The sequence below is a fragment of the Carlito syrichta genome, unplaced genomic scaffold (genome assembly GCF_000164805.1).
Source record: "Carlito syrichta isolate Samal-C Ts95f unplaced genomic scaffold, Tarsius_syrichta-2.0.1 Scaffold251499, whole genome shotgun sequence".
In the NCBI taxonomy this organism is placed as follows: domain Eukaryota; kingdom Metazoa; phylum Chordata; class Mammalia; order Primates; family Tarsiidae; genus Carlito; species Carlito syrichta.
This window is the reverse complement of record NW_007195595.1, coordinates 405,579-416,492: the sequence shown is the minus strand read 5'-3', so window position 1 is coordinate 416,492 and position 10,914 is coordinate 405,579. Positions and strand designations below refer to the sequence as shown.

General features: G+C 41.7%; 1 protein-coding gene across 1 annotated transcript in view; it reads left to right on the top strand.

The window, feature by feature from the left end:
- Window positions 1-10,914, top strand: part of ARMC2 (armadillo repeat containing 2) — a gene marked incomplete at its 5' end in the record, with an annotated part of 104,549 nt that overhangs the window by 62,734 nt on the left and 30,901 nt on the right. Inside the window, 2 exons of the mRNA XM_021709526.1 lie at window positions 798-943; window positions 6,426-6,525. Of these exons, the coding sequence (XP_021565201.1) occupies window positions 798-943; window positions 6,426-6,525 (246 nt within the window). The remainder of the gene's footprint in view (window positions 1-797; window positions 944-6,425; window positions 6,526-10,914) is intronic.

Below are 10,914 nucleotides of genomic sequence, written 5' to 3'. Positions count from 1 at the left end.
TTTTTTTTTTTTTTTTTTTTTTTTTTTTTTTTTTTTTAGTTGGAGTCTCTGTTGCCCAGGCTGGAGTGCAGAGGCACACTCATGGCCACCGCAGCCTCAAACCGCTGGGTTCAGGAGATCCTTCCGCCTCAGCCTTCCACGTAACTGGGACTACAGACACATGCACCACGCCTGTCTAATTTTTTGGTTTATTGTAGAGACAAGGTCTTGCCAAGTTGTCCGGGCTGGTCTCGAACCCCTGGGCTCAGGCAATCCTTTTGCCTACACCTCCCAAAGTTGTGGGATTACAGGTGTGAGCCACTGCACCTGGTTGGATTTTTTTTTTTTTTTTTAACAAAATAAGACAAATTTTTGAGATCTCAATACCTGTCTCTGGGAAAAGAAGGAGACTAAGTAAGGTCTTAACCACTCCTTGGCCACATCGTTATTTTATGCTACTTATAAAAAATGCAGAATAAGATATTTCCAACCTGTGGAACTGATGTCGCTGTCACAGGGTCAGTTGAGGATCTGATGACTATTCACAAACCCAGGTGATGATCTATTGAACCCTGGACTTGGAGTATACTAGTACTTATTAATATGAATATTGTTATTGACTTTTGAACCAAATGAGGCTTTCTTTGTTTTCATTTCTTGTGACGTGTGCCTAGGCCCACGTTCTCTGGTGGGAGATGCATCATGGGCCATGGCTTAGCTCCTGGTGTAGAAAAATAGAATCAATTGTGCTGTGCTGCTTAGTGTGGCTGTATTTTTTTCCGTTTTTAAAAAACAGTGCAACTGTGCTTTTATCCTAGGTGACTGCTACACTGAGGAACTTGGTTGATGCCCCACGAGCAAGGAGTAAGCTCCTGGGCATCAGTGCCCTTCCCCAGCTCTGCACAGCAATGGACCAGTGCGTGGGTGACAAGGACGTCTGTACCAATATTGCCAGAATATTCAGGTAGGTAGGCTGAGAAAACAAAGTAGCCTTATGAAAATGCTCATGCCAGCCGGGCATGGTGGCTCATGCCTGTAATCCCAACCCTTTGGGAGGCCAAAGCAAGAAGATTGCCTGAGCCCAGGGGTTCAAGGCCAACCTGGGCAACTTGGCAAGACTTTGTCTCTACAATAAATCAAAAAGTTAGCTGGGCATGGTGGCATGCTTAGATTTGGGGTTATTGTTAATATTTGCCTGTGTGAATTCTTTTTTAAAATTTTTTTGCTTTAAAAACTAAATTTAGTGACCCAAGTTTAAAATGAATGAGCTGTCGGGCTCGGTGGCTCAGCCTATAATCCCCACCTCTGGGAGGCTGAGGTGAGTGGATTGCCTGAGCCCGCGGGTTTGAGACCTGCTTGGGCAACTTGGTGAGACCTCATCTCTACAATAAATCAAAAACTAGCTGGGTGTGGTAGCGCGTGCCTGTAGTTCCAGCTACTTGGAAAGCTGAGGTGGAAGGATCGCTGGAGCCCAGCAGGTCGAGGCTGTGGTGGCCGGGAGCGGCCACTGCACTCCAGTCTGGGTGACAGAGTGAGACTCCAACTCAAAAAAATAAATAAATAAAATAAAATAAAATGAATGAGCTAAACTAACAACTTCATTTCCTACATGATTCTAAACACGTTGATTGTAAGTCACTTGAGTTCTTTGGTAGATTGTAAACTGTGTGTGTGTGTGTGTGTGTGTGTGTGTGTGTGTGTGTGTGTGTGTGTGTGTGTGTCTCTGTGTGTCTGTGTGTGGGGGTGTGTGTGTATGTGTAGTAATCTCAGCTTGTTGGAAATGAAGAACGATATCACAAAACATTGCAAACTTTCTGGTCAACTTGGAAACAATACTTAAGAGTTTTAACTCAAAAAGGGGGGTCAACGCTTATGTCTGATCTGACTTAGTTTGTAATAGGTTATTTTATTCTCACTGTTTGAACTTTTGCTCACACGATCACTAGTCATGTTTATACTCACTTTATTTACTCCAGAAAGATGGTCATTTGAATCCAGGTTGCCTCAATACAAGATGTTAAATTTCAGAACTGTCTTTAAATTTTGTGTTTATATTTCCTCCCTCATTGCTCTGGGCCAACATTTTTACATAATGATTCTTCTCAAGAGACCTGGACCTTGCTTGAACTAGAATATGGTCGTTGTGTAAAGAACTACAAAATTTCCTGAAGATTGCATTGGTAATTAGCCACAGTCTGAGGATGTGAGTCGGGATTTGATTTTTTTTACACTGCACTTTCCTGAGCTTTGTTCTGGATACTTAATTACTAACCCCACTTTGAAGCATTGTGAAATCATAAAGAATTTATGTTTGTGTGTGGTGGCATGTAGGGATACAAGTTAGTTTTTTTCCACTTAGATAGTTGATTGTTCCAGCACCTTTCATTGAATATGCTGTCCTATTTGCACTGATTTTTTTTTTTTTTTTAGTTGGAATCTCACTCTGTTACCCAGGCTGGAGTGCAGTGGCACACTCATGGCCACCGCAGCCTCAACCTGCTGGGTCCAGGCGATCCTTCTGCCTCAGCCTTTCAAGTAGCTGGAACTACAGGCATGTGCCACTACGCCCAGCTAATTTTTTGATTTAATGTAGAGGTGAGGTCTTGCCCAGCTGCCTGGGCTGGTCTCAAACCAATGAACTCAGGCAATCCTCTCACCTCGGCCTCCCAAAATGCTGGGATTATAGGTGTGAGCCACCATGCCTGGCCTTCTCCTTGATTTTGTCAGTCATACACAAGCTCCTGATGCTTGCAGATCTGTTTCTGGGCATTCTATTCAGTCTATCCTAAGACCAATACCACCCTGTGTTTACTATTACAGATTTAATTTAAGTCTTGCAATGAGATGAGTCCCTAGACCAGGCACTGTGGCTCACACTTGGCCTGCAATTTGGGAAGTTGAGGCAGGAAGGTTTCTTGAACCCAGGAGTTTGAGACCAGCCTAGGCAACTTGGTGAGGCCTCATCTCTACAAAAAAATAAATAAAATTAGCTGGACATGGTAGCGTGTACCTGTAGTCCCAGCTACTTGGGAAGATGAGGTGGAAGGATTGCCTGAACTCAGGAGATCGAGTCTGTGGTGAGCCCTGACTCCAGCCTGCGTGATAGAGTGAGATCCCTGTCTCAAAAAAAGAAAAAAGAAAAAGAAAAAAAAAAAGATGAGTCTCTCATTTTTTTTCTCCTTTAAGATGTAAACTCTTCTCATAAATTAGAGAATCAGCTAAAAGTCAAGATAGGAACTCTAGGATTTTTTAATGAAACTATACTGAGTACGTAGAATAAGTTGGGTAGGGATGGGGAGAATTGGTATGATCTTGAGTCTTTCATTCATGTAATGTTTTCTTTTATGTCCTTCAATACAATTGTATCATATTCTCCATAAATATTTTGCACATCTTTCTGCTAGATTTATTCTTAGGTCCTTCATGACTTTTGCTGCAATTATGAATACAATTATTAAAATATTTTTAAGCCAGGCACAGTGGTGTGTGTCTGTAATCCCAGCTATCCAGAAGGCTGAGATGGGAGGGGAGGATTGCTCGAACCCAGAAGTTTGAGACTAGCCTGGGCAACATAGCAAGACCCTGACTCAAAAAAAAAAAAAAAGAAGAAGAAGAAGAAGAAGAGGAAGAAAGAAAAGACAGAGAGAAAACTAAAGGCTCATAGGTTGTTGCTGATGGATGTGGATAGTCCTGATGTTTGCTTATTAATCTTGAATCCAGGAATCTTGAAGATCTAGGGCTAGGAGTTTCTCTATAGATTCTCTTAGATTTTTCTATGTAGATTGTCTACAAATAATTTTTTCTGTTTTTTTTCTTTTTCAATTATTGCAACTCTTCTTCCATGTCCACCTCTTCTTTATCACTTTACTTTGAAGTCTGGTCCAAAATTGAGAGAGTTGGGTCTGCTGTCTTTCTTTTTTTGAGTTGGAGTCTCACTCTTATCACCTAGGCTGGAGTATAGTAGCATGCTCATGGCTACGGCAGCCTCGACCTGCTGGCCTCAGGGGATCCTTCCACCTCAGTCTTCCAAGTAGCTGGAACTACAGACACATGCCACCATGCCCAGCTTGTTTTTGTGATTTATTGTAGAGATGAGGTCTCACCAAGTTGCCCAGGCTAGTCTCAAATCCCTGGGCTCAGGCAATCCCTCTCACTTTGGCTTCCCAAAGCGCTGGGATTACAGGCTGAGCCACTGTACCCAGTTGGCTATGCTGTCTTTCTTTGACTTTAAAGGAAATACTTTTATAGTTTCACCAGTTGAAAATAATTATTGCTTATAGGTATTTGTAGATACCCTTTAAAAAGTTAAAGGGGAAGCCGGGCACAGTGACTCAAGCCTGTAATCGCAGCACTTTGGGAAGCCGAGGTGAGAGGATTGCCTGATCTCAGGGGTTCAAGACCAGCCTGGGCAACTTAATGAGATCTCATCTCTACAAAAAAAAAAAAAAAAAAGCCAGACATGGTAGCACGTGCCTGTAGTTCCAGCTACTTGGAAGGCTGAGGCAGAAGGATTGCCTGAGTATAGTAGATCGAGGCTGTGGTGGCCATGAGTGTGCCACTGCACTCCAACCTGAGCAATGGAGTGAGCTTCCAACTAAAAAAAAAAAGTTAAGGAAGGATTTTTTTTCTCATTTTAATGGATATTAGGTTTCGTCAAATTCTCACCCTGAATCTCTTTTGATTATGTAGATTTCCTTTTTTTAATTCATTAGTGTAGTAAATTACATGAATAGGTTTTCTTATGTTGAGCCATTATATATCACTGGCCTTGGCTAATTAATATTTAGGATTTTTCATCAGCGGTCACAGGTTAGATTGGCCTTTACTTTTTCTTTCTCCTATTTTCCTTGTCATGTGTGGCCTTCTCTTATTCTTAGTAATCTTTCTTCTATTTTCTTTTTTTTTTTTTGAGTTGGAGTCTCACTCTGTCGCCCAGACTGGAGTGCAGTGGCCGCTCCCGGCCACTGCAGCCTCGCCTGCTGGGCTCCGGCGATCCTTCCGCCTCAGCCTTCCAAGTAGCTGGAATTACAGGCATGCGCTACCATGCCCAGCTGATTTTTTGATTTATTGTAGAGATGAGGTCTTGGTGCCCAGGCGGGTCTCGAACCCGCTGGCTCAGGCAATCCACTCACCTCAACCTCCCAGAGGCGCGGGATTACAGGCTGAGCCACCAAGCCCGGCTTATTTTCTATGGATATGTTGTATTTTTCTTCTACTTGTTTTAGTTAGAAACTCCATTCCTTTCTTTTTCAGCCTCCTTATGTCTATAAATTTTACTCTAAATACTGATTCAGCTGCAGGCAGCAAATTTTGATTTGTAGTATTTTTGTTGTTATTTATATCTAAGTATCTTTTGATTTTTATGTTTCTTTGACTCATAAGTTTGTGTTCTTAAATTTCCAAAAATATGTGTTTGTAAAAAATGTATTTTTAAAATTGGTTTCTAATTTAATTGCACTTTGACCAGAGAATGTAGTCTGTGAGATACCAATTCTCTGAAAATTTTCTGAGACTTGCTTATGGCCCAGTACATGGTCAAATTTTTAAAATATTAATTATGTTTTACCTACTGATCCATCAATTAATGCAAAATTTGAAGCTATCTCCTGGTTTGATAGAATTTTTCAATATTGCCTTATGGGTTTGTTTGCTTAATTGCTTTCTTCCTTTCTTTAGAAGTTTTGAAGCTATTTCCAAGGCTTTTTTGCCTTAAGGTCTATTTTGCCTGATGTTAGAATAGCACTACCAGCCTAGTATATTAGACAAGTTTACATTGGCCTCTGATGGGCTCCTGGGGAATTCACTGGCATCCAATCAGATTTCATAGACATGTCTTAGTTTGTGTTTTGTGAACCACATGGTTAGTATAAATTCACACCACATACATGTGTTACAGCCTTCAGGTTTCTGCTTTTCTTTTCTCTTTCTCTTTTTTTTTCCCCAGAGTCTCTCTGTTCCAGGTTGGAGTGCAGTGGTATGATTACAGCTTACTACAACCTCAAACTCCTGGTCTCCAGCAATCCTCTTGCCTCAGTCTTCTGAGTAGCTGGGACTACAGGCACAGGTCACCATGCCCGACTAACTTTTTAATATTTTTGTAGAGACAAGGTCTTACTATGTTGTCCAGGCTGGTCTCAGTCTCCTGAACTCAAGCTATCCCCTCACCTCAGGTTGCAAAGTGTTGGGATTACAGGTGTGAGCCACCACATCCGGCCTTTCTACTTTTCAAACGACCTTTTTAAACTCCCCTATTCCACCTCTTCAGAGTCTATAGCAGATAGAAAGCCTCCTTGCAGCTTCTCTGAGCTGGTGTGTGGAGTATTTTTGGACTCTTGTTCTTGAACTGGACAATACTTTGAAGGTTTGATTTAAAGTGATACTGTGTGTATTTGAATTTCATAGAAATACAAAGTTTATTTTTATTTTCCCATTTGGCATTTTTGCAGCAAACTTACTTCTTACCGTGACTGCTGTGCAGCCTTGGCCAACTATTCCAGATGTTACGCCTTGTTTTTGAATCTGATAAACAAATACCAGAAGAAGCAGGTCAGTTCTCCATGCATTCAATTATTCAATGATTCTTTACACTGGTGTATTTGTGTTAAGCCTATGTGGAAGGACTTTATGTTCTGAATATATGGGTTTCTAGTGGAAGCTTCCATTAGATGTATAATGGGCTGCCCCACAGGGGTTGAGGAAGGAGAGTTTGAGGCAGGAACTGTCTCATCAATGGGATGCTGAGGATCTAGGGAGTTTCCTGATTTAGGGAGGAGGTGGACTACAGCAGCATTGTTCCACCCCGTGATCTGCAGTCTACCCACCTGAGAGTCACCTTGGAGTTGGGTTGAGGGTACACTGGTCACTTCCAGGTCCCACCCCAGGCCTACGGAGTCAGATGGGTAGGCTGGGACCTGGGAATCAGCATTTTAACAAGAAGCATAGGGACTTCTGCTGCAAACTAAAGTTTGGATTCCCAGGTCATATATGGTGGCTCACACCTATAATCTCAGCACTTTGAGAGACTGAAGCAGGGGGATTTCTTGAACCCAGGAGTTCCAGACCAGCCTGGGCAACATAGCTAGACCCCATGACCACAGATAATATATATATATTTTTGAGTTGGAGTCTCACTCTGTCGCCCAGACTGGAGTGCAGTCGAGATAAGCCTGAGCAACATGGCGAGACCTCGTCTCTACAGTAAGTCAAAAAAATAAGCCAGGCGTGGTGGCGCGTGCCTGTAGTTCCAGCTATTTGGAAGGTTGAAGTGGAAGGAGCGCCTGAACCCAGCAGGTTGAGGCTGCAGTGTCTGTGAGCATGCCACTGCACTCCAGTCTGGGCAGCAGAGTGAGACTCAGTGTCAAATACATACATACCATACATAAATGTGACACCTATGCTGGGAACGGGGGTGTGAGCCTCTAGTCCCAGTTACTCGGAATCACTTGATCCGAGGAGTTTGAGTCCAGCCTGGGCAACATGACAAGACCTCATCTCTTTTTTAAAAAGTGGCACCTAAAAGATATAAAATAAGAGTGACTATGAGTAGACTTTTAGTGAGAAAGGCTTAAGGGACTCAGATGCAATTTCTCTGTCACTTCGCATCTTCAAAGCCAATTCATATTTCAAGATGTAGCTCTAATGTCCCCCTCTCTGTGAAGCCTCCTAAGGTTAGTCCATTTTTTTCCTCATCAGGGCATTGTCTTAAAGACCTTAACACAGTGAATGCACTTAGCCAGGACACTCAGAGCTAAGAACCCACGCAGTGTGTTTATGATCTTAACTATGTCACTATTAAGAAAAATTATCAGCTGAGCACGATGGCCCATTCCTATAATTGCAGCACTTTGGGTGGAAGAGGCAAGAGGATTGCCTGAGCCCAGGGGTTCGAGACCAATCTGGGCAACTTGGCAAGACCTCATCTCTACAATAAATCAAAAAATTAGCCAGGTGTGGTGGTGTGCACCTGTAGTTCCAGCTCCTTGGAAGGCTGAGGCGGAGTGCCACTGCACTCCAGTCTGGGTGACTTAGTGAGATTCCAACTAAAAAAGAGAGAGAGAGAGAGAAAGAAAAAGAGAAAGAAAAAGATAAACTATCCAAATCTTAGAATTAAAGTTTGGGGTAGGAGGAGACATGTCTTGACAAAGTCATGCAGAATTAAGCCTAATTCTCTAGTTAAATGTGTTGGCATCTGACCTAGCTATTTACTGTTTGATTAGGATCCAGACACTGTGAAATTACATATTAACTTGTAGATTTCTGTCTGGGAGACAGGATCACCTCAAAAGTTATGGTTTGATTACCTGGAAGACTATTAGTCAGGTATGTATCCGGTCTAGAAATTTTATTCTAGCATTCTTTCACGTACTTGTAAATTCCCAGTTCTCCAATTGTTCTTGGAACCAACTTTACCATAATATTGGCTTTCACATGAATGAGGTAAATGATTTTTAAATGTGTTAATTTTATAGGTATATGGTTCTTGTTTTAACTTTTTAAAAATGAATACTTTCACTCGATACTATCTTTCACTTGTAATAAAGATTGAAATGTTACAGCTTTGAACTGTCACTTTGATTTTTTTCTAGTAAGAAAAATACATAGTTTATATTTTCCTCAAAACCAAAATATTTTAGAAGAGCAGGGAACGAGGTTAGGCTTCAAGGAAGCCTTTAGTTCTGTATCCCAACTATTCCTTAAAATCATTAACCAGAAGTTCTGATAAGTCTTTGTAAATATTTTTTTGGTGGGTCTCCAAATGATTATCACCTGTATAGCTGCCCCTCCCACTACCAAGAGATCTCTGAAGCATAGACTTTGTCTTGATAGACAGAAATGATACTTAGCATAGTAAGGTTATGGTAAGTGCTGGAAGAAAGAATTTTGAGCATGTAAACTGCTTTGGAGTCTGTAAAGTGTTATAAAATATTTTTTTCTAATACTCAAGCACTTCTTCCTTAAATATTTACTTTCGTTTTCCTAGCTTGGTGGAAGAAGTAATTTTTTGCCACCATTTTCATGTTGGTGGGCTGCCATAAACAACAATGACAGATTTTAAATTGCTTCAGACCAGCATGGCATCTTGGATTCATGTTTCCCTTGGTTCAGGTGACCAGTCGAATTGCATGATTTGTTTTTCTTCTCTTCTTCATGTCCTGATGTGAGTGTATTGATCGGAGGTGGTTGGAAGTTTTACTGGACCTGAGATTTACTTGGACACTGAGGCTTAGAACTGATCTTAAAACATAAATCAGCCTTCAGCAACTCACTTAAATAAAATTATTACTTCCTACAATTATTTATTTTATTTTTTGAGTCAGAATCTCACTCTGTCACCCAGGCTGGAGTGCAGTGGCACATTCACAGCCACCGCAGCCTTGACCTGCTGGGCTCAGGCAATCCTTCTGCCTCAGCCTTCCATGTAGTTGGGACCACAGGTGTATGCCACTATGCCCAGCTAATTTTTTGATTTATTGTGAAGATGAAGTCTTGCCAAGTTGCCCAGGCTGGTCTCGAACCCCTAGGGTCAGGTAGTCCTTTCACCTCTGCCTCCCAAAGTGGTGGGATTACAGGTGTGAGCCCAGCTACTTCCTATAATTATTTGTTTCAGCTCTAGGAAACGCTTCTGCAAAACTAACTTGGGTTGTAGCAATATACTTTGGAAGCTTTGTAGTCTCTTAACATCTATAGCCATCACCAAATGATTAAACATCATCAGAAAGAGTCAGCATATCTGCCTTACCTTTTGTTCTGAGAGGTTATTATTGCCTCCGTCTTAAAAGCCTGAGAACTACATTTAGAATCGTCACAGGTTCCACTTTTCTAAGACTTGTTTTTAAATTAAATCATGTTTGTGGCTGTGTTTTCAAAAAACATAGAAACAGAAATCTAAAACAGAAGAAAACAGCCCTTTATGGTGACAAATGAAATGCTGCTCGCACACACTTCTTTACATGACCTCACTGGAGGGTGGGACACTTCACAGGAAGCTGCCGTCGCTGCCACCGTCCACCAAGGGAAAATCTGAACCAGGTGGCACGGGCTGGGTGCTGTTGGGAGAAACAGACGTCTCCTCCCCCACCTACTGTTGTTTTCCACTAAAGGGAGAAAAATAGAAATTACATGAGACAATACCAAAAGTAAGATTTCCCCCATTATTTTCAATTCTTCATCTCTCGTCACGTACAGTCTGATTTCAGCATTTGAGACTGGGTCTCTCTGAATATACTTTAATCTCTATCAAGTCCATTGATAGGAGGGATTAGGAGAGAGGTTTCCCTTTTATTTTTTCAATGTTCTTCTAATTTTTTTTGAGTTGGAGTCTCACTCTTGTCACCCAGGCTGGAGTGCAGTGGCATGCTCATGGCCACCACGGCTTCAACCTGCTGGGCTTAGGAGATCCTTCCATCTCAACCTTCCAGTAGCTGGAACTACAGATGCATGCCACCACACCTGGCTGGTTTTTGTGACTTATTGTAGAGATGAGGTCTCACCAAGTTGCCCAGGCTGGTCTCGAATCCCCAGACTCAGGCAATCCTCTCACCTTGGCCTCCCAAAGTGCTGAGCTTACAGGTTGAGCCACCACGCCCAGTCAATTTATTTTTAAATTATTATTTTAACGATGGGTACAATTTGGGGTTAGGCATACAAATGGTCATTGTACAGGTAAAGTTTGAGCCTCACTTTGGTCCCCACTTTACTTGGTTTGAGATTAGGTGCCCTTATTGATGAAGTATCCCTCTCACCCCCTGGCAGTTTCCCACACCCATAAGTGGACCCCGAACAATTATCATAATGCTGTTCATTGGCAATAGTGGGAAAATCCCCTTTTATTTTCTATACATCTCTGCTGTGAGAATTATTTACAATAAATATGGATTTATAGTATTTTCTAAAGCAGTATTATAAAGACATATAGTAGGTGTTAAAGTGGTGAGA